General features: G+C 41.4%; 1 protein-coding gene across 1 annotated transcript; it reads right to left on the bottom strand.

Moving 5' to 3' along the window:
* Window positions 1-2341: 2341 nt before the first annotated feature.
* Window positions 2342-8126, bottom strand: Brs3 (bombesin receptor subtype 3). Its single transcript, XM_052747299.1, has 3 exons — window positions 7552-8126; window positions 5667-6018; window positions 2342-4270 (listed from the first exon to the last, which is right to left on the bottom strand). Exons 1-3 carry the CDS (start codon window positions 7983-7985, stop codon window positions 3857-3859), a joined length of 1200 nt encoding a protein of 399 aa, XP_052603259.1. The 5' UTR covers window positions 7986-8126; the 3' UTR covers window positions 2342-3856.
* Between the last annotated feature and the right edge of the window lie 16190 nt (window positions 8127-24316).

The raw sequence follows: 24316 nt of genomic DNA, 5'->3' as shown, positions 1-24316 counted from the left end.
ATATAATAGAAGTACCAGATGCTGGAGAGCAGTGATTATTCAGTTTTCAAGCATCCTTTTATACTCAAAAACTGGAAAATTCTAAAGAGCTTTTTTTTATATGTGGATTGGATTTCTCAACAATATTTGTTGCTATAATGTTAACTATGCATGTACAATTTTAATTCAATAAAGGTAGTTATGAACTCTATATGTGTAAACATCCATATTATAACCCAGACTTGACAGTAGGAAAAAGCTTCCCAGAAGTTACTTCGATTCCAGTCACCTTTGCTTGTAAATACAGTGGTAGGGGTTCTAGAGCACCGTGGATCCTCACAGACCTCTGTGAATCTGGTTCCAACCTTAACAGTGTTTTAAAAACAGTAGTTTTTTTTGTTTCCAAATACATTTATTTTTATGAGGTTCTTGTTTTTGGTAGAGCTCTCAGAAAACTGAATTTGTGTGCATGTTATGGATTTTGCTAGGTTTATTTAAATATTACTAAGTGGTTCTTGCTTTAATCTGAAAATAGGATACAGCTCTTTTCACTAATATGTTATTAGGCTTCCATTTCATTCTGGAGTATGTTTACAACACAGGAAAGATACTGTACTACATGATCATTACTGCACATGGCACACATTCTTAGTGCCTGAAGTAGTACCCTCGACACCCCCTTACAAGAAAATGGGTAAAAAAAAAAATCCTTATATCTAGGTTCCATGTCACCCAGTCACCTTGTCCAAAGCTTCCTGGAAGCCTATGGGCAACGTAGCCTGAGGAAGCACTGCATTTTGCACTAGATTTGCCTGAGCCGGTAGAAGCTTGTCCCATAAAGTTTGAGTACAAACAGATGCAGCATCAGAGTAGAAGGAAAGCAGATACCTATGGAAGGTCAAAGGCATGATAAGGGCCTTCTGTGCAGAAGTTCCCCTACCTTGCTTAACATGCTTACAAACTTTCTGGAAAAGTTAAAGAACTATACTAGGAGATGTGTGTGTGTGTGTGTGTGTGTGTGTGTGTGTGTGTGTGTGTGTGTGTGTGTGTGTATGAATGTTTGGGAGTATTCTTGTCCCCACATCTTGTAATCTCTAAACTTAGTAGTGTGTGTGTGTGGGGGGGTTCTTCTGACAAAATGGTTGATGGGTCTTCAACTTGGGATAATATGAACTGCAGAAATTCTTTAAAACTAAATTTGCTACTTACAGAAGGTATACATTGTTCAATTGGAACACTTTTCATTTCACTGAGGAAGATGTACCCTCAGGTCATGTTTCAGTTGTCCATAACTTGGTGACTGTTTTCATACTTGATGGGGTATTGCTATTTGTATCCTAAATCTTAAGCAAGGGAAGACCATGAGCAAAATTAGGATATGTTCACAATTTGTTTTGCATATGTCCATATCTGTCCCTATCTAGAACTCTCACTAAAGAAATTAAATATCCCATAGGAACATTGCCTGTACAACAACAAGCAATATAAATGTAGTTGTGGATATTATGGCCACCTGTAAGGTTAGCCCCAAGAAGTAAAATCACTTAATCTTCCCGAAACAAACCCAAAATTTTAACACTAATTTTCTACCTACAAAAGGGGAAGGAGCTGATGACCTAGGAAGCTAAGAAGTTATTGTATACATTTTTCATCACTAACTCATGCAGAGCTCTAGTTTTGGGAAACACGAAAATATTCTCTTGACTTTTGTAACCTGGGACTTTTTTAAATTAGGATACTAATTATTGATTCTGTGTATGAGTGTATATATGTGAAATATGTATGTGGTATGCATGTGTGGGTGCACATACATGGAGTCCAGAAGAGGGTGTCATGTATTTTCCCTCATCACTTTCTGCCTTATTCCTTTTGAGGTAAGGTCTCTTGCTGAGCCCAGACCTTATGGTTTGTTTGGGGGGTTGTTTTGTTTTGTTTGTTGCTTGTGTTTAGCTAGGCTGGAAGCCAGCAGACACCAGGCATCTTGTTGTCTCAGCCCGATCAGTGCTTTCATTGCACCATATTTAATTGTGCTTTAATTGCAATTACAGGACCACATCGTGCCTGTGGGTACTGGAATCCAAAATCTGCTCCCCATGCTTGTTCAGGAAGCACCCTTTACTGCTGAACTCTCTCTCTCAAGCCATAGCCTAGTACATTTATAAAATTATTTCTCAAGTGTTAGGCTCAGGAAAGTAAATATATAATGTTTTTCTAATTAAAGAAAATAAAATATTTTATCGTTCTGTGATTTTAAAAATAATAAGTCTTCAAATTGAAATGTGTTCTTCTATTTTATCATTACTTTTAGAATACAAGCTTACACAAAGCCATTCAAGCTTTATTTCGTATTTATTTGCTCACCTCCAAATTTTTTACAACAATTTTGCTCACTTTTTAAAGTAATGTTAATACGATATTAGCACCCCCACTTTAAGCAAGCCAATTTTAAGGACATTTAAATCCCAGTGTTAATATATGTCCCACCCCCGCTTGAGCCACATAATTAGCAGAAGTTCACAACGGCACAAGCCATTTAAAGCTCAAAAATACCAAAAGCACTCTAAAAAAAATCAAGTTTTTAAAAATACAAATGTAACTATAGCGCCAAAGATAAGCTTTAGTTTACTTCAAGAATACATTTTCTGAAAGCATAAATTTAAATCTGGCAAATCTACTGACTACAAGGTCCCCCCCCCCAATTACAGTGAGTAACAAGCTTATTTGTGTTAGCAAGTTGTAGCAGAGGATAGAAAGTCAGAGCCTTCTGTCTGACTTGTAGAAACAGAGCTGAGCTCTAGGACTTTGGCACCCATCAAGTTGAGTAATATCAAGCAGGTAGATGATGTGATGATGCTCGGACAACCAGGTGATGGAGATCCCAAGTGGCAGTTCTGCAGGTTTTTAGAAAGAGGGCACTGCTCACCCAAATAAAATGAGTTTCCTTCAAGGAAAGAATTTCAGACAGATTAGAAACTTGGACAGGAATCTTCCTCTGGGGCCCACCAACACGATGGCTCTCTGTTCTGCCTATTAAGACAAATTCTTCACAATGTTTATGAGAGATGGCTCTGTCTAGTTATTAACCAATGGCAGTAGAATCCACAAAGTCAGCAGTGTTGACCCAGCAAGGGAAGCACCCTGCCCCAGACTCAGTGCTTAACACCCTCCGACTCTCAAACCTTTTCATTTCAATTGCAAGACTTCTTAGAGTGGAATGATGATTGAAGGAAAAAAGCAGTCACTCTGTGAAAGTATATATATATATGTGCGTGTGTGTGTGCGCGCGCGCGCGCACGCACGTGTGCATGCGTGCGTGCGTGCGTGTGTGCGTGCACTCGTGTGTGTGCGTGTGTGTGTATGTGTGTGTGTGTGTGTGTGTGTGTGTGTGTGTGTGTGTGTGTGTGTGTGTTTTACAAAACACCATGAGAGATGTTTTATCTCTTTTTGATCTCACTTACGGAGTAGAATCTCTAGATTTACAGCACACAATGAGCACAAACACTATTTTATGACAACCACATGAGTACGTGAGAGATGAGCATCACAAAGGAGGGCTCCAATTCGATTTTTAAACATTTGTCTTGGTCATTTACCATCTCTCCTATACAGCGTTCTTCACAGTTGACTGGCATTTTCAAACCTGCTTTTCCCTACTTGGTGGGCTTCATTGTATTTAGAAAGCCCAAATGGCATTGCTGTTTGCACCTTGAAGAAAATGACGTTTTGTCTTTTACTTACAGGGATAATTCATTCTGAAAACTTCAAAACAATTCATAAACAACAAAAACCCAGACACCATACTATGCACACCTTAAAGCCGGATTGGATACACGCAATGAGACTAAAAAACCACCATTTTTTTTTTTCAGTGGAAAAGCTAAACTTTGTCCTCTCCCTTCTTCACGCTACAGCCACTGAACACGGTCACACTAATTTCAGACACATGTGTGCTCCCAGTACCCGGGACCCGCCCCATCACAGTGAGGTTGGTAAGAGGGGTGTCACCAAGAGAAGGCTCAGGCAGCTCTGCCTTGAAGCAGCAGAGCTGAGCTTTAAAATGCTTCTGGAAGGTCTTGCTCAGCCAGTAAAGAGCAAAGGGATTCACACAGGAATTACTGAAAGCCAGCACCCGAGAGAAAATGGTGACAATGAAAGGAACGGCCGAGGGGTCTTCATAGCTTTCGTAAGTGAAGGAGTGGTAGAGGTACAGGAGGTGAGTCGGCAACCAGCAGACAGCAAACAGGGCCACCAGCACCAATACTGTTTTGGCAATTCTCTTCCGGGACTCAATCTATATGGGGAGAAAATTGCACACACACAAAAATATCCATTTAGCTGGCACAGATAAAAAAAAAAACCATCCTCTGTATTGACATAGGAATTTACAGTTAACAAGCTGGCCGCCCTTTGAACACATGCTTATGAGCTAACTGCCTGGAACACATGGGAAGTCTGCCTGTGGATATAGAATATGACAAGTTAATTGGCATGGTAACCTGTGATCTTGGTCTCATTAACTCTCATTCTGAGGCCTCCCACCATCCTCAGATGTTGAGATACTCTAGTTAACTCAAGCAGTGCTATGGAATCCCCGGTGACTTAATTTCACTAAAAGGAGAGAGCGATACTATTCAGAGCAGCTTTCACTGCATCCGCAGAGGTTGACAGGTGAGAACAGTCTTCTGCAGTTTAGGAAAGTTGTCAGGCTGGTACTAAAGTTACTTTTAATCTATAGGGACTTAAATCATGTAGTCAGAGGAATAAAAACAAAATGTGCCATCCATCATATATGAGAATACTCCTATTCACATCTGTTAATATAAGAGATGCACCTCATAAAATAGAGGCTCAGACAGAGCAAAGATAACTGGATCACATGGACACTAAGTATATAACTTATATAGCTTCAGCCTCATGAGCACAGCTATTCAACTAACTGGTAGACTACACAAAAGGCATAGTTCTTTCCCTCCTCCCTCTCTCCCTTCTCCCTCCTCCCTCTCTCCCTCCTCCCTCTCTCCCTCTCCTCTCTCAGTAAATGGCACTACTTCCCTCTTCTACAGGATAGAAGCCTCCCTGACCCCCAGTCTAACAGGACAATGTTTGGTAGCATCCTTTCATTCTGTACAGATTTACGAAGGGAGAGCACACCTAAGTCCTGCAACGGCCTTAATCAAGTGTGTGAGTCACTGTGTTCTTTTGCTATGGGCACTTCATTTCACCCTCTCCAGACCTCAGCTTGCTCATCTGTGTAGAAGCCGTTTTCAGTGAGTAATGTCAGATGAGTCTTGCCAGTTTCACTAGTCTATGCATTTCTACCATTCTGTGATACTTGCTAAAGCAAATGATGCTTTGCTTTATAATCTCATGTTATGCAGATTCCCTTACTGTTTTATAGGACAAATAACTTTTACTTCTCTCACACTTGCACTACCCTGTCTATAATACTAACAGTCTTACCAGTGACTGAGTGAAGAGTACCATCAGGAACTATGATGGGAGTTTTATGTATCTGTGTCACTGAGGCTCAGAGAGGTCAAATAACTTGCTCAGCATTGCTCAATGTGTGACATTTGGGATTGCTATTGGATCTCTACACAGATAAATGCAATGTAGCTTGCTGAAAGGTGATGGGGGCTCCCTTCTAAATTCAGGCTGTATTTGCAGGAGTACTAATTCATACATACCTGCTTTCGGGCATGGCTTTGTTCCTCAGTAGGTATATTCATGGTGCTTTTGTAAAGAGTCCTGGCAATCAAAGAATAATAGACAGAGATAATCGAGAGTGGGATAATATAGAACACTAAGAAACACAACAGAGAATGGATTTTTTGCAAGAGCCTCTCAGAGACAGGGTAGGAGTTACATGACTCAAATGTCACATTTCTGTTAGGATCTTGGAAAGTGTATACATTTGAGAATATAGCCTCTGGCAGAGCAAATATCATAGACACGATCCAGATGCCACCGGCTTTTGCGCAGGTCTTCAGAAGAGCATTGGAGGGCTGTCGCTCAAGTGGTTTCACGACCGCTTTGTATCTAGAAACACATAATCATAAGCAGAGTTGAAATCAGTGACACATGTGACTTTAGCAATCATCCAGTTCTTCCTCCTTTCCAGTCATATAGAACCAATTAGAACTGGCTGTGGTTTCAAATACACAGAATATACCCAATGATTTATTTATTCTAATCAGCTTGTCCTTTATCTACTCCTATGAGAAATTCCAGATCTGCTATTTTGTAACTTTGTGACAGACCCTCTATTTAGGACAAATATTTTCAGCGTCTTTTTCTGTGTGACTTGAGAATAATTCATCACCTATGTGTTGCCATAAGTATTCTAAAGAAATCCTGTATATGTAAATGACTCATGTTAATTAAATTAACTCTCCTGAATGAGTAAGCAGTCTTAAGTCTTTCTAGATAACATTTCCACCAGTAAAAAGCAGAAAAAGCTCATGTTTTCCCCATTCATAAGGGCTACTTCCTTCCCTATGCTAATGGATCAATAGGGGAGATTAGGATAAAATCAGAAGCTAGAGCTCATGCAACCATGCCTCTTCATTTAGACAGAGACACCTTAAAATCTGTAGCCTTTACAGGAGTCTTCCCTCAAGAATATAGACCAGGAAAGCAACATAATCATAATGATGATGATAATAATAATAATAATGACACAGATCAAGCTTTAGCTCGTGTCAGATTCCAGAATGTAGAGCTCTTCCTGACCATGCTGCTGGACATTGATTACCTACAGTATCTTGCAAAAAATTTAAAGCATTACTTTTAATATTTAGAGCCTCATTTTTCATGCTTTCATGGTTATTCTGCAATAGTTATTAAAAACACAGTATCCAAACTAAAAACACCCTAACATGGAGCCCCAACGCCCTGACAGTGAGCCTGTTTCACATGCTCTAGCCACAAGACTCTAAAAGTCCATCAGAATTAATTTATTTCTCTGGAAATGATAATGTCACCACATGATTATAGAGAAAACAAATAGAATGAAGTGATGACATGACACTGACTTATCAGGATGATGAAAACCTTCCTGCTTTCCTTCTATTAGCTAATCTGGGGACTTTCAAATCAATTTGATGCCTTTTCTCTCTTTATCATCCTTCTGGAACATGATAATGCACACACGGTCCATTTCACACCTATGCCAGCATTCTCATGTTGACTCTGTTATACCACTAGGCTGCACTAATGTATAAAGCATGAGTATTTTTCTTTGCACCTGCAACAATTTGCCTGACTTAATAAGCCGGAGGAAAATAAAAACACCGTTTGCTATTCTTTCAAGCACACAATTACATTTCAAAGAAAAGAAACCCCCCGCCCAGAGCATATATTTTCAAGCACTCTTCAGATGCTAACAAAGGCATTTTAACATTTTAAATCTAACTTTTATTTTAAAATGCTACTGGATTTTCAAAGCTTACATTTAGGTTACACAGTGTAAGAAAAGCCTACCGGTAGCCAGTAAACGCTAAGCACAAGCTTTTCTTTTATCTTTTTGCCTAATTTCACATCCCGGCAATAGAACAGAAAGAGGAAACTCACCTGTCAGCGCTGAGAATTGTTAGCGTGAACACTGACACACCGACAGAAGTGAGCCGGATGAAGGAAAGCACTTTACAACCGATCTTCCCAAACAGCCAGCCCTCTGCCAGGTAGTGGGTTGCATCCACGGGCACACAAGTCAGCAGAAGTAACATGTCTCCAAAAGCCAGGCTGGTGATGAAAATATTTGGAACTGTTTGCATGGTTTTAGTCTTGAAAAAGACTTTGATGAGGATGGCATTTCCGAGGATGCCCACTGAAATGATCACAGCATAAGTGATATAGATGGCACACAGTGCTTCTATTCCTGGAAAGTTGTCTCCGGTCCATCCTTTATGTGTGGTATCGTTGGAGACGACAGAGCTTGATGATTCTGTATCATTTGTGATGGAAATTAAAGTCTGATTAGGTGACTGAGGCTGCCTTTGAGACATGTCTCCTGCACTCTCTGCCTTCACTACCTCTTCTCTGCTCAGTTCAGATGTAGTTGACTGTCACGTCTAGTGCCTACGTCTAGCAATGAGGTGGTATCAGGAGAACAGAACAGAATGGAAAGAAAACCCAAGACATCCGGCTACTCCTTCCCTTCAGTTCTTCTGTGTCTCCCAGAATGCTTGGCTAAGCGCTTACAGATCTGGCACTGGGAAATGGGAGGTGGAGGATGGAGGAGTCTCATTGGCATTCCTATGACATAAGATAAGGAAGGGGGCTAAAGAAATGCCCTGTAGTTGCTTTTCCATTTTGGGGGTGTGTAGTCCTTTGAATAATCTTATTAAGGCTTATTAAGCCATATAATTGTTTATTAGAATCACCTGTGTTTTCATTTCTACCCAGCCTGTTCTAGATATATCTTGGTGATTTTTTAAAAAAGCAAAACAAAACAAACAAACAAACAAACAAAACACCTCACCATCTCCCATCACATGGTAGTCTAATGCAGTCTGTTTTATATGACAAATAAGGATGGATGACCCCCAACGCACAAACTTGAACCCAATCCTCAAAATTTAATATCAGAGAAACGAGGAAGCAACAAATCACTCACACCTCGACAGAGCTTATGTCATCTCCCCCAGCAATCGTCCAGTGACCTGGGCTCAACAGCTGACTTGGACACGTGGTCATTCCCACCTCCATGTCCCTGGGGCTGTGCAATATCATACCAAAGCAACTTGTAAGTGATGAAAAATCCAGCAGACCACCAGTCACTTTGTCCCTTAGTGTCTCAATAAAAACAGGGTTTCCATTCGACGTCTGTTTAAATAGAAATCTTTTCCAAAGATTTCTATAAAAAAGATCTTTTAAAGGAGTTCTTTCTCTAAAAATGACTCAAATGAACATGCTTTATTCTACAACCAAATAACACAGAATAATGCCTCTCGAGGTCTTGACCCAAATAATGGTGTAAGAATGAAAATTATTCTTTTTTGCCCAATAGAAAAAAAACCCGCAAACTATTCCAGAGATAAGGACCATGTAGATGATGGTAGCATCAACTAAAAGAAGCTTTAAAAAATTAAGGCAATCACTGTGGCACCAAAAAGAAAAGCTCATTTTTTTTTTTACAGAAAATGTATATAGGGGTGTGTGTGTGTGTGTGTGTGTGTGTGTGTGTGTGTGCGCGCACATGTGTGTGGTGTATGTGTGTGTGGTGTATGTATGTATGAGTGCTGTATGTGTGTATATGTGTTTGTTGTGTATGTGTGTGGTGTGTGTGTGTGGTATGTGTGTGGTGTGTGTGTGTGTGGTGCATGTATGTATGTGTGCTGTACATGTGTGTGTTGTGTATGCTTGTGTGTGTGTGTGTGTGTGTGTGTGTGTGTGTAGGGGGAAGTGGAAAATAGAATATATGTTACAGAAAAGTGAAAAGAGGCTACTAGGACTATAGTACAAAGTACTGAAAGGGTACAAGATGGGACAGGGGAGTGCTTGTTTTTATACCTCTGTGCAAAGTAAAAGTTTCTTTGTTATTACTTAATAGGATTTGATTAATTATAAGAAGATACAGTTTGACTTGTGAATGTAATCTGCAATAGTAATTCCAATTATTACCAGCCTCTCTGTTTTTATTCATAATTGCAAGCCCCTAAATTTTATCTGCATAATTTCCCACTTCAAGAAGACATGAATACTCAGAATGGCCTTTGCAGAGACCAAGTGAAATAAACACAAATTGTAGTGGTAGATTCTAACAGTTGGGTTTTTCAGTTGAATCTTCTAAGTGGAATGTTTTATTAAACACAAATTGTCATCATGACTAAACCTAATGCCTCCCTAAAAGTGGACATTTATGGAGACTATTCCCAGATGTAGCCACCTGTACCCCACTCACACATGCCTATCTCATATTCCATGATCAGTGTGAACTACAATTAAAATTGAGAAAAATTTACATTGACTAAAATGTTTAGGCTTTCTGAACACTGAGGTACAAATTATGAGGCAGGTGAGTTTATCTCCAGGTGTTTTTAATCTCTCTTCTCAGTAATCTTTTTCAAGAATTTTCTCCACATGTCCCAGCTCCACACAACTTACTTTCAGCCTTTTACTTATTAATCCCTGTTTAAGGTGCTTCAATTAATGAAGACCAGCTGCTTACCATATGGCCCCACAATTTTAGTCTTAGGTATCTACCCAAAATAAATGAAAAGCATATGTCCACACGGAGACCAATATGCAAATGGTTATGGAAAATTTTTTCATAAAAATGAATTATAAATAACCTGAATGCTCTTCAGTGAAAAAATAAAAAACAGAAATAATTATTTAATAGAGGAATACTACACAACAACAAAAACAACAAGCTTTCCCTACCTGTTGCAAAATGGATGAATGTTAAACATATGTGCAATGAAACACATCAGACATATGATATGAGTCCTTAATATGAAATTCTGGAGAAGCTGAGACATGGACATGACATATACTGCACATCAGCAGTTGCCTGGGTCAGAAGATTGGAATGGGGATGATTGTTGAGGAGCACAGGAAGCAGTTGGGCATGCTGAGGTGTTCTAACGCTGTGTCATGTGGTGTAATGATAGTTGCTTGTTTGTAGAAATTGATTAAAATGCGGACTGGATACTCTCAACTGGCTAGTCTCATGATACAAAGATTCGATACCCATGGCATTTAAAAATGTGACAGAAAAGTAAAACCGGGGCTAGATGCCTTAAGAAGATATGGATGAGGAAGACGTTTTTAGCGGTCTCCATAGCACTCCACCAGGACTAGAGCTCATGTTTATGAAAGAGAGAGATAAGGGGTGAGAAAGACTTAGCACCTAGCCTTAAAGCTTAAAGCAAAGGGAATACACAAACAGCTATGCAATCTGAATTCCTCAGTAACACATACTTGCTCACATGGGATATTTAGTTTCTTTTCAAGTCTTCTACCTCAAGCACTTCTGAATACCTATAAAGAGAGTGAGCAGTTCAGAGCTAGAGTTACTGGTACTTTTTTAATCCTTCCGGGTCTTTCAAAGGGTCTTTACTGTGCTCATAAATGGATATTCTACCTGGCATTGTTGCTGCTTGGAGTCCCACCAAGCCATACACTTTGCATGTCACTCCTCCAAGCCATAGTCTTTCTCACAATTTCACCAAGCAGTGCAGCCCTTCCCCAGTGGTCACCCCTGGTCTACTAGACCTGGTTATTTTCCGTCCAACCTATGAAGGCATGGAAGCCCGTTACCCCCCCTTCCTTTTTTTCAGAAGAAGCATTCTAATGATGCCCTTATTTAAACAGACTAAGACTCTAAGACTCTCTAGGGTTACTTTCATGTTTCCAACTCCCCAACCCATCAGTTTCCTTTGTTCACTGCAGTCTACTGGGTGATAGATAGTGTAGTTTCACCTCTTGAGATGGACTTCACAACTGCCAGCACCAGGGAGATCTCACTACTGCTTTCACCAGATTGATTTGGCTATTCCGTGTATATTTGGGAAAGCTGAAGGACTGGGAAAGTCAAGGCACCAACCTGAACCATGGTTGCAGGTTTCTGAGTCTGTGTTCCTAACCAATCCCTTATCAGAGAGAGGTAGCTTCAACCAAACCACAAGCTTTGACTAGTTCCAGCAAAGCATACTGTCTTGATCCACTCCCACCAAGATGATTTCTCAAGATGTCATCTGTACTTTGTCTGACTTGGGTCAAGAATGTCCTAAACAAAAATTCCCCAGATTCTCAAGAATTCTGACTATTTAGTGGCTTAGATGAAGCTTATGCCTTTGAGGAACCTTTACTACGTACTTAGGATGACAGTGTGTTCTCAGCCAGAACATACTTGAACTACCAGGACTCTGCCTCTTCCTGCATGGAAAGGAACCTTAGGTCATGCATCTAGAGGTGGAGATAAAGCAGATTTTGCAAGTTATCAAGAGGGGAACTTTGCTCCATGTTTAGAAGAGGATAGGAAAAGGCAAGGGTGGAATCTTAAACCCAGTGCTGAGAAGAACCACGAAAGTAAGAAAAACAACTTGAAAATGAGACCAAAGAGTGACTTAGAACTCCTTCAGCACTCCTTTTCCTGAAAACCATGACTGATCATGTGGACTAGGGGAGGGACCTATGATCTCCAGGAGTTGGGACAGGGGGCTGTCATAGTCTGATATATAACAGGATCTGCACTGTCTTTGCCAGGTCATGCAAACTCTTAGCACTGTAGTTCAAGAGAATTACTTTCCCAGGCCACACTCCTACTCAGAACCTCTCTCTCTTAGAGGATAGACTTCTGGGCTGTGGGACTGTGTCCGTGGTATCTTCATTATTACATGTTACTTTAGTGTCTAAGACAAATTTCTAGAAGAAGCTCAGAGGATGTCAAAAATAAAACATTAAACACAATGACATGCAAACTAAATATCACTTATAGGAAAATAAATGTGCAGATGAGCTGTGACCAATAAAGATGGTTTCAAGGTCTGAAGATGCACAAAATCCCTAGCAAGAAGAGGACTGTGAACTCCTGACAAGTACAAGAAATGACCATAGCACTCTGAATCTGTAATTATGCTTCCATTCATATTTCTTTCTTTTGTTACTTCTGAGATGCCTTGGTTTCACATAATCCATTTTCTTTCCAGCAGAGTAAATAGCTCTGTGTACCACCTAGCTCATATGAAAGCAAGAGGGACAGTCCCCGTCTGTCCTCAGCAGGTGGCATGTTGCCTTGGCACCAGTGAAGACTAAATTGGGTGTTTGCTGCACACCCTGCCTTTCTCAGGCAGGGTGGTGGTCGTGCGGGAGGGACTTCCCAGTGCAGCATTGCCAGAAACACTAAGGTCCATCCTCCATCCCACCTGGACTCTAAGAAGACTGTTCTCCATCCGATGAGATCCTAGAAACTGGAGCTGGGCTTCTTTAAGGGGTGCAAGGCTGGCGAGAATGGCTGTGTTTAGTAGTATGGAGCCTCCTGACTGGAGTGGGGACTGTTTGGACATCTTTTGGTCAGGTAGGGGTCCGTATGGACAGAAGGTTGTGGAATGGACATCCACACAGCAAGTTGAGGTTGCTGAACAGGAGGGATGAGAAAAAAGCTGCTAAGATCCTTCCAACCCCAGTCTACTTTTCTTTCTCTTAGAGTATATGACACTATTTGTAAAAGGACAATGAAATGAACTGTTTTCAAGATATCTAGTACACAACACATGTTTGAGTGCGCATTAGTATGCTACATTATGGACATAATCTCTCTCTCTCTCTCTCTCTCTCTCACACACACACACACACACACACACACACACACACACACACACACACACACACACGTACCAAATTGGGTAAGTTGGTGAAGCCAGAAAATCAATTTGCCAATGTTACCACTCTAGAAGTTTCTAGAATCCAACCTCCACTTGTTCCATCCCCTGTCTGGTTGGCTCTGTTTTTTAGCTCCCTTTATACATGCAAGTATCTATATTTGGCTTTTATGGGACTAGGGTATTGGATTTAGGTGATTTGTTACTCTTTACTACTTCTCTGGGTTTCAAGATAATGAATCTGGGACAGATGCTTGAAACTTTGGCAGTGACTTAACGTCACTCAGTGATGAAGACTTGAGAAGGATATACAATCATGACTTAGAGACATATGAATGGAAAACAAGGGTTCAAACTTTCCCCAAATCAATCCTCCTCTTTATACAAAGATCAATACACTCTTTTCCAAATCCTTTATTCTGTTTTCTTCTTTCAGCTCCAAGCCTAGACATTCTAACTACCAAACTGTCCTCTCTCTCTCTCTCTCTCTCTCTCTCTCTCTCTCTCTCTCTCTCTCTCTCTCTCTCTCTCTCTCTCTCTCTCTCTCTCTCTCAGGTAAACTGAGGCAAGCCAACTGCATCTGTACCTCTGCAGAGCTCAGGACTGGAAACACTGTGTTCCCAGACCCTCTTCTATTTCCCATAGAAGCAGTTTTACACTGATTATCAGGGGCATGGATCCAAAATCATCCTCTTTGCTTCATGAGGAAGAGGGTCACCTAAAGGGAGACTTACCGGGAGTTGGAGCCCAGAGTAAGCAGGAAGTAGAAGGAGGAGTGTGCTCTGTGAGGTCTAGAGAACGGTCTACAGGCCTCTACTGCTTTGTGCCTATGCCTCTCAGCACTCTTTGCTAAGGGGCTAAGACTGAACAACTGCCCCAGGCCTTGACAGATGCCAGAGAGCAGAAGCGCTGGTAGAGTCTCAATTTTTCCAGAGCCTTACCTATTTCCTATAGAAGCAACTGTATACTGACTAAAGGGAGCTTAGATCGAGACTCCCAGCCTTGATGGCTAGCTTGGAGAAAGTGCAGTGAGGGAATGGGTAGAGTTCCTCGGGCAGGAAACATGGCATTGTCAAGAAAACAGTGGTAACAGCAGAGACATGATGGCTGCCCTGTCCCTACTTAACTCCCTCTTCTTCACTGATGTTAGCCCAAATGGAGACTTGTAAGTGCACAGAGCAGACAGGAAGTTCCTTTATTCACTCTCCAACTTTCGGCAGAAATAACGGAGAATGTATTCTGACCCTGAACACAAGGTGTCGGAGATCCGTTTTCTGGGATAGAGCAGCTGTGTTTTTGCCTTCACAAAGGCAGGTGTCTGGAATTACTCACAGCTTTTCTGTCATCCTTCAGCTTTATCTATGTAGAAGGGATAAGTGTGGGTGGTAATTTGTGGTAGAAAATGTGCATCAATAGTGATCCTTGCCTCATGTGATGAGCTGAAAGACAGCTCGCAGGCTGATTTGCCAAAGAGGCTGGCCCTGTTAGGGACTTCTGAAAGTATTCTGTGGACTGGTAAGAACAGTAATGGAAAAGTTGTTGCCTTGTCCCCAGCAGCACCTCTTTCTCAGGCGTTTTTGATGCTGCCCACAGATCCACTGTTTACTGCCATTCCTATCCTCTTGCCTTACAGAAGCAGGAGCCTCAAAGCCCTTTTCTCTTTCCCTGCTTTCTCTCTCTCTAGGGGAGAAGTGTGCTGCTTCGGGAGGGAAAGCAGTTTGTTAGGACATGGCTTCTAGGGCTTTCAAACAGGTTCCAAGAAGGAAGAGGCCAGAGAAAACTAAGCATTTGCACTGGGACAATCGACTGTGGTGGGACTGAAGTAGAGAAAACACTCGATTATTTGTAGTGTGTACAAGTCTTTCACGGCTACTTCAAATGACAACACACACTATAACTGCCGCTGATTCTAGCCACAATGAAGGGCAGGTTCGCCACTTCCCTTGACTTCAACATTACCTCTGTCCTGTCATATAAGAAAGTGCCTGCAGTAAAAACTCGTCAAAAGTGAAGGAGCCAGTGCTCAGAAGGAACATCTCCGCTCCTGAGGCCTAAATATCACCATCCCTTTCTATCTTGTAGTTGCCACTAGTCACATCCCATACTCTAATGGAAGTGTGGCCTGGAATCCAAGTCAAGGCCTCCATTTCCTAACTTCATTCCCCTACCTCTCTTCCATGCTAAGGGTATCAGGGAGCAAAATTCCATGGAAGCAGACTTTGAAGACTGCACTTTTGGGGTCCTCTCAGGCCAGGTTTGTGTCATAGTTCCTATGCTTGGGAAACAATACCACTGATGACTAAAATTGATCTTTTCTCAGGGTGTAGTTCCTCACCCACTGTGGCCTATCCTGGATGGAAGAGTTCACATTGGTTCCCCATTCCCAGTCTCTCTGCTTCTTAGCCCTCCCTTTCCTTCCTCCCTTACCAGTAGCTCCTGGGAGTTGACAGACTGACCTAGCTATAGGAACAGCTTTATGGGCATGTGACCTATATGTTCACACAGAACCCAGTGCTTAGAAGACCCCCATACCTACTTTCATCCTCTTAAATTTTTTAACTATTCATGAGCACTAGGTCTCATATTTTCATTTTTTCCAATCCCCCAAATTCTGTGGCTAGTCCTATGTCATTGCTGTGGCCTGAAGTCCAGTAGGGAACTGCACCCACCACACCCCCAGCCAAACTAGTCCGCATTTGGGATGTGAGATTCACTTTGCAGGACTGAGTTAGCAGCTCCATGAGCCTTGCCTACCTATGGTCAGCCATGATCCCTTCTCCAGTGCCCCCTCCCTTCTCCACACTACACCAAGCATCCTGCCTAAGCCACTTTCTGGGGAAATCTCAGCAAAAACCTTGGCTTCACCTCTTTACAGAGTTCTGTGGATACCTTCAGATCAGTTGGTGACTTTTTTGTGGTAGGCAAGATGGATGTGCCAATTCTTCAACCAGAGTTCTGTGATGGCCTTTGAAAGTCTGTCCTACACAGGAAACCAGCGGACATCAGGGAAGAACCCTGAGCAAGAGGATTTGTGGTGGAAAACTGGATCAGATTCTTTTGAGTTTGTGGGCTTGGCTTGGTAGTGAGTGTCCCAGCCTGGCTTCTGTGCCACAGAGGCTGGTGGGAACCAGCCTTTGACAGCAATCCTCCTGGCCCCAGGAGGAAGACCCTGAGGTAGGACACTATTCAGCACTGAAGTTCTTAAGAAGACTGAGGTGACAGTCTGTAGCCTTCTGTACCTTCCTTCCTTCCATCTGCCCTCCCTTCCTTTCCTTCCTGTCCTTTCTGCTCCTCCTTCGCTCTCTTTCTGCCACTGTCATTTCCTCTTTGCTTTTCTCCTACTACCAATAAGTTGGTGAAGTTGACTTGACTTCTAGAATACCAACTTGAAGCTCACGATAAGGTGCTCTAGCACCTCGGCAGAGGACCAGTGGAATGTCTCCAGGAGGGCAACTCAATTTGCCTGGTCAGATGGCCTGTGTGGGCTACTTTAGCTCATGTTGGCTGTGGTTGGTGTTCTGTTGCCATCACCTAGAGCCACAAATGCTCCAGGGAGGTGGGACCTCTGTCTTTTTAAAATACACATTCTCTGTATTATTTCTCCCAGAACATTTTCCATACCCCCATCTTAGTGTGCTGTGGGATGTTCTCTATGTTGTGAATGCGTTGTTCTGATTGGTTAATAAATAAAGCGCTGATTGGCCAGTAGTCAGGCAGGAAGTATAGGCGGGACAAAGAGAGAGGAGAATTCTGGGAACAGGAAGGCTGAGTCAGGAGACGCTGCCAGATGCTGCCATGAGTACCATCATGTAAGATACTGGTACTCCACGAGCCATGTGACAAGGTATAGACTAATAGATATGGGTTAATTTAAGATATAAGAACAGTTAGCAAGAAGCCTGCCATGGCCATACAGTTTGTAAGCAATATAAGTCTCTGTGAGTTTACTCGGTTGGGTCTGAGTGGCTGCAGGACTGGCGGGTGAGAGAGATTTGTCCTGACCGTGGGCGAGGCAGGACTAGAGAAAACTTCAGCTACATTAGTGATAAAGGAAGAGGGAGGTTTGGTAGACTGACTTCTTGGCTGTGATTTAGGTGGTCTGGACTAACTCAGAAAGACAGTGGGAGCAGGTGGCACCAAGTGTAAGTGGGAGCTGGTAACACTTGAAAGCTTTTACTACAAATACCTCTGCTTTCCTTTATTTCAAGTCTGCATCAAGGACAGATGAAAAGGCACAGTGTGTCCATAGCAGGCAACTGGCATGTGGGCAGTGGAATGCATATGTATGCTGAAAGACATGGGGAGGCTTCAAGGGAAGGGAAGAAGAAGGAGCACTGGGGTCACAAATTCTCTAGTGAAACACAAGGAAAATCCAAAGCAGTGCCTATGAAATGCTTTTGAGTTGGTTGGTTGGTTGGAGTTAGGGGGGATTCATTTATTTGTTTGTTTATTTGCTTGCTTGCTTGTTTATGTTAAGACAGGCTAGGCTAGCCTTGGCTAGTCTGAAAATCACTAGGTAAACCAGACTGGCTTTGAACTAAATGCAATCTTTCTGCCTCTGGCTTCCAAGTGTTGGGATTGCAGGCATGTGTCACCGTGCCTCGCTTGAACAGGGCACTTAGTACAGGTATCAACGTCTACAAAGAAGATTTTTGGTCCCTAACAGAAAAGTCAACTAGAACAAGACTTATATTATAGAACAGCAAACCCTATAGACAGTAGCCTGGGCATACTTTCCTGAACACTCTGGGCTTGCTCACTCATTTTCTCTCTCTCTCTCTCTCTCTCTCTCTCTCTCTCTCTCTCTCTCTCTCTCTCTCTTTCTTCTCCATCTTCCTACACCAGGAAGCTCCTGAGATTTTTGACTTGCTTTTTCTTTTAAACGCCAATAAAATTGTCATCGTGCTTCAAAAAAGTAAATAACCAAATAAAAGGGATAGGCTGGCTATAATACAGCTCTTACTTTTGGCTTCTCAGCTGGCTAAGTGCAGTGACCTAAAAGGTTTGGAACAGTTCTCAAGGCTACTGATGAACACTTGCCCTTACTTACATCATAGTCTGCTGCTCACTTCAGGTTTTATCTTGCCCGGGTTGCAGGATTCTTGAGTGTGAAATCATGGTTATTCTGACAGATGTCCTGCTCACAGTGAAGGGGTAGAATGTTCCACTTCAGATCTGTCTCTCCTACAAATTGCTGTGTCTGTTAGATTCCCCTAAGACAAACTATCCATGGAAGGGACTACAACGGCTGATGTATCCTCAGGTATACTTATGGTATATTCATATCTACTTATAAGGGTAACTGCAAAAGATTCTATGATGCCTTAAGGCAGTGGTTCTCAACTTTCTTAATGTTGTGACCCTTCTTTAATACAGTTCCTCATGTTGTGGTGACTGCCAACCACAAAATTATTTTTGTTGCTGCTTCATAACTATAATTTTGCTACTATATGAAACATAATGTAAATATTTTTGGAGATAGAAGTTTGTCAGAGGAGTCACTTAAGATACTGTTCCTACCCCTTTCAGAAAGATCCAAATCCTCCTGGGTATACTGAGACCCATCTTTTGTGCCCTGTGGCAGAAGCCCTGATGTAATCCTGTTGACTGCATAAGCCTCTCACCCTTGAAGAAGCCGCAGGACACCAGTGTACATCAGTTAGTGTACAACAGAAACTAACTGCCAACAAGTTGTATATTATTATGGCTCCAGAAACCCAACATTCTGAGGCCTGGTTGAACTTCAGACCAAACTCCTTAGCTTCCACAGCAAATTATAAAGCTAAGGAAGGTAGTAATGGATCAGGAGATAGGAACTAGCACTCCCTGGAAGCAGAAGCCTAGCACTACAAAGAAGAAGGATAATAAGTCACAAAATGGTAAGTAGAGGCTAAGAAACAAAAATACAGCATGAAACCTAAGATTTTTATCTTGTTGGCAATTCAAATTTCAATTTGGTTAGTTTAAATGCAAGTTTACATACAAAAGAAATTACATACAATTGAAGATTATCTATTACAGCTTTTAAGTTTTATTTTAAACTATGTGTATATATGCGTGTCTGTGTGGGGGCATGAGTACTGGTGTCCACAGATACCAGAGATGTCCAATCCCCTGGAGTTGGAGTTATGGACAGCTGTGAGCCACCAAACATGGGTGCTGGAAACAAACTTGGATCCTCTGCAAAAAACAGTACACTCTTAACCACTAAGCCCCTCCAGTCCCTATTACAAATTTTTAATAATAAATCTAAGCTAAAATTGTCTCTTCCAAGATCCACCAGGTGGTGAGTATCTCACATAATAACCGTTAGTTAGTTTCCAATTAAAGTTTTTACTGACCTCTCTTTTTAAGGCCAGGGCAGTATTGAACTCATGGAGATGCACCTCCCCAGTGCTGGGATTAAAGGCGTACACCACCACACCATGCTCCTGTTGACCTCTTTGAAAGGGCCTGTCCACCATACATTCCTTGAAGAGGTCCTCTATCTTCTGCATTGGAGTTTTATGGCCCAACAGATTGTCCACTTCCACCAGCAAGGTACTCAGGGCCAGTAATTTAAGCACCAAACCACTTTAGGAGAAGGAAGACAACTGCTGAGAAGGATTAGGACGGTCTATTGGGTCTATAACTTTGGTAGAATGCAGAGATGCCCCTTTCATCCTCCCAAGAGACCTAGCTAGATGCAGATGACTGAGATCTATTTATTAGGAGTATTTGTTTCTGCAAATTGCAAGGCTTCTCTGCTCCTCCATAATTAGACAAGCAGTCCCTATAAAGAGACCCTTGAGGAATTAGAGTTATTGAGAAACAACGAGGTTAGCCCAATATAAATCTACCAAATTCTAACATAACAAACCACCTGAACAAAGAAATCCTATCAGGACCCCTAAGACCAAAATCATCAAGCCCTGACCCGAGTGTTTCTTCTTATTGTAGAAACTGAAATTTTAGGCTTCCTTAGTTGACTAGATCTCTAGAAACATTGTCCTCAAACTATAGAACATTTGAGCGCTGTCCAAATAAACAGTCCTCAGATGTAGCACCAAACCATAAAACTCAAATGCTTACATAAGTTGTCCTGAACTCCCAGGGACCTCTTCTACTAGATGTCCGCTGCAACTAGGGATAATAGGTGATACATCTTGTTCCAGAGTCCCTTCTGGCAGCAGGTGAATTTTCATATTGAGCTGGGGGGTAGTGAAACAGTGCCACCTATATACAAGCATCCTTAGCAGGGTCTTGGTACATTTGAAGCAAATGTCAGAGATGACTTGTGGATAAAATAGAAGTGATTGCACTCTCTGAGAATAAAACAAGAATAATGTTCATAAAGTTCTTACATGCCTAGCACACCTCATCAAATTGAACGTCATCAAAATCCAGGCATACAATTGAGTCCACAAATCTGGACTTTTGCAGTTTTTTTGGGGTTAATCAATATTTGTAGTGGTTCTTAGTCCTCACAAAAATCTCAGAATCATCTGGAGTCTTTTAAGAGGTGCCTCTGCCTACAGAGGTACCTAGCCTCAGGCTTCTGAATTAATTGTTCTGGTGTGGGTCTTCAGCTTTGAATTTTTTTTAATTTTCTCAAAGTGATTGTCAGTGTACAGCAAGGGTTGAAAATCAGTGTTAGTTGGGGGCTTCAGAAAGGCCTAACTCTGTAGCAGAAGGTTTGAATGAACATTGCCCAGTAAGAAAGCAGGCTTGCAGACTCTAAAAATAAGGCATTTGTCTGTTGTTCTCTTTCTCTTTTCCCTGTGAGAAGTGAAGAGACAGCATTACAGCAATAACTGTAACCACAGTGTTCCTTTTTCTGTTTTTCCCAGTAGAAATGCCACATCGTAACCCACTTTTGGAACTCACTGGTTAATGGAATGAATTATTCAATATTCAAGAAATTAGAGATAGCACAAACATCCTTTTTTTCATGTCTACTTTGAACTCAATATGTTCATTGGCAAATATACATGAGAATTTTTCTATCCTGTTTATTTCTGGGCACACCTAATCTATTCCAATGTTTCTTGAAGACCAAGTTCTTAGTAATTATTTTTTAAACAAATGAAATGAAATGAATATGGTTTTCCACACAAATCAGTGAAAGTGACCTTAAAATCTAGGACATATTCTAGCTTAGAGGTGTGTGTATGGAAGGCAAGCTTCCTGTCTTTATATTAGTGGCTTGATGGTAATTAAATTGTTGTGACTAAGAATCCCCAGAAGACTAGAGTAAGGGAAGAGGCAGAATTGCAACTCTGTGCTCATGTAGCAACAGTATGATTTTCCTACTTGAATGTGCATTATTAGACCTCTGCAAGTTTTCAGCTTGATTATCAACAATTATAAAGGGGAAAAAAGCAGTTGGGCCTGGCATTTGTACTATGACATGAGAAGGAGGTTGAGTTGCTGGTAGAACACGCATTTGCCTAGCCCCTTCGCTTGGGTTTATCCAACTCCTTCTTCCTTTTGTGCTCACTTATGTCAGTCTAGTTATAATTTGGAAAGAGCTTTAAAGCATCAGTGAAAATGTTCCCTTAATGGAATCTTAGAGGCAGGCACATAAGCTGGAACCAATCTACAACCCCTTATCCAAAACCCTTGGGGGCCAGCTACATTTCAGAATTCAGAAAATTTTAGATTTTAGAAAGATAATATGGTACATATGCTCTATATTTCTTCTCATCTCTAATGGGTTCTGGGGCAATATCCCATAGAAAAAATGCATTAATATTTCTGCTGTGAAATGGATGTATATTCACATTAAACATGGTAGATAAAAAACCATAAATAGCAAAGTGTCATTTCAGGACAGATTTTTGCCACCAAATGAGTTTTTAAATCTTAAAATTTGCAGATCTTTTTGAATATTTGGACTTGTGGATATGAGATTATGGGCCTTTAATAGGCAATTCTTAATGGAAAATGCTTAGGACAGTGTCTGACACTTGAAAAGCATTAGATAACTGTTAGTTTGCTGTTGTCATTATCATAAGCTCCAATGTAGCCACGCTGCCACATTCGAAAGAAACGCAACTGAGCTATGGACAAAGTCATCACTCCCTCTGCCCAGTTACAGCATTTCCTTGCAAATTTAGGAGGACAGTCTACGGGAAGCCTTGACTTCTGATTCTGGCAAAGATGGAAAAGCATATTTCTTCCAAGCCTTCTTTCTCACAGTTCAAAAATTACTAGAGGCTGGAGAGATGGCTCAGCAGTTCAGATCTCTTACTGCTCCTGCAGAAGACCTGAGTTCCATTCCCAACACCTTCATGTCAGCTCACAACCATCCATAACTCCAGTCCCAGGGGGATCTAGCATCCTCTTCTGGCCTCTGCAGGTACCAGACATGCACATAGTGCACATACATACATGCAGGCAAACCACTCATACACATAAAATAAAAACAAATCCTTTAAAAATATTGGACATAGCACAACAAATAAGTATGGGGAGATTCTGAAAGGAGTAATGGAAGATCAACTGTCTTGTGAGCTCAGCACTGGAAAATCTCATTGGTGATGAGTCCTTTGGATTTCCCCATCGAGAGCCCAGAAGGGAGGTACTGTTACTTAGTGTACATTCTGATTAGCTGTCTACTGAGAAATTAGTGAGCCCTAATGGCAGAGATGAATTCTCACTTCCATTCAGTATCAACAAGGTGAAATGATAGAGCATCACATGGAGGTTCACTTTTGCCACAGAATCACATGGGGAACTGAACTTTCAGCCCACTCATCTACAATGAGACAGTGGAAAATATTTCTTACTTTTGCTGGGCCCAGTGGATATTTCCTAAATATCTATTCTCACATGAACTTACACACCATACCTAAAAAGGATGGCTGCCTGCTAACAAAGAATGTCAAATAAGAGCCAGACTCTCTTAAAACAGTATTCTTAGGTGGTTTTTTACACCTAAAATAAATAGATGTTATTCTAAACAATAAGAAATCTATACCTGCTTTTAGCCAAATGTTCCCAGTGCTTTGTTCATTATTTATTTATTTTGTGGTACTGCCACTGAAGCCAGTGCTTTGTGTACTCTGGGTAAATAACTATCATTGAGTTTCATCCCAGAAAAGAACAAGGATGCTTTGGTAAGCAATGCCTACAAGATCTGGCTCTTGCCAAACTTGTGGTGTGGTGAGGCCATTCTACACACATTCTTCAAATGACCATTTATTCCTTCAGTTAACGAACAGACATTGCATTGCCAACATGTGTGGAGCTGTGGAGACAGGACAATAAAATACCTTTACTGATCATGAGGAGCTCACAATATTTGGACAGACAGGTAGGTAGATGAAGGCATTAAATATTTTGTTGAGGGTACTCACAAGTTAGTTAAACACATGTGCGTTTATCTCTACTGTCTCTTAAAAGGAAAAAGGAATGCCTGAAAGCATAAGAGCAAGACGAGGATGAGAGAAGAACTAATATAGAAACCTTTAAGTTAAAAAAAGAATAGAAACCTAGTGAAACTTAGCATACCAGAGAAAACTGATACCCAATCCCTCTAAAAGCAAACCCAACAGACAACTCTGGAGAAAACTGGAACTGTTGGGGTCTTAGTCACTGTTTTGTTGACCAATACAACTTATAAAAGAGAGCATTTAATTGGAGGCTTGCTTGCAGTTTGAGAGGGTGAATTCATTATCATCATGGTGGGGTGCACGGTGGCAGGCAGGCACGGCATTGAGCAGTAGCTGAGAGCTTACATCTGATCCAAAGTTGGAGGCATAAAGAAAGTAGGACTGTTTCTGTTGTGGGTTTTTGAAATTGCAAAGCTCACACCTAGTGACACACCTCCTCCAATAATGCCATACCTCCTAATCCTTCCTAAACAGTCCACCAACTAGGTTCCAAGCATTCCAACAAATGAGCCCATGAGGGCCATTCTCATTCAAACCACCACAGTCAGTAACAGGAAACTGTTACTGGATTGTTTTCCTTCTTGTTGATTTGTAAATGCTTTTTGCATATTGTGGAACTACAGAAAGAAGCAG

This window comes from Peromyscus californicus, unplaced genomic scaffold, assembly GCF_007827085.1.
Source record: "Peromyscus californicus insignis strain IS unplaced genomic scaffold, ASM782708v3 Scaffold_10__1_contigs__length_136768540, whole genome shotgun sequence".
In the NCBI taxonomy this organism is placed as follows: domain Eukaryota; kingdom Metazoa; phylum Chordata; class Mammalia; order Rodentia; family Cricetidae; genus Peromyscus; species Peromyscus californicus.
The sequence above is the reverse complement of the archived record's forward strand: the minus strand, read 5'-3'. Positions and strand labels throughout refer to the sequence as shown.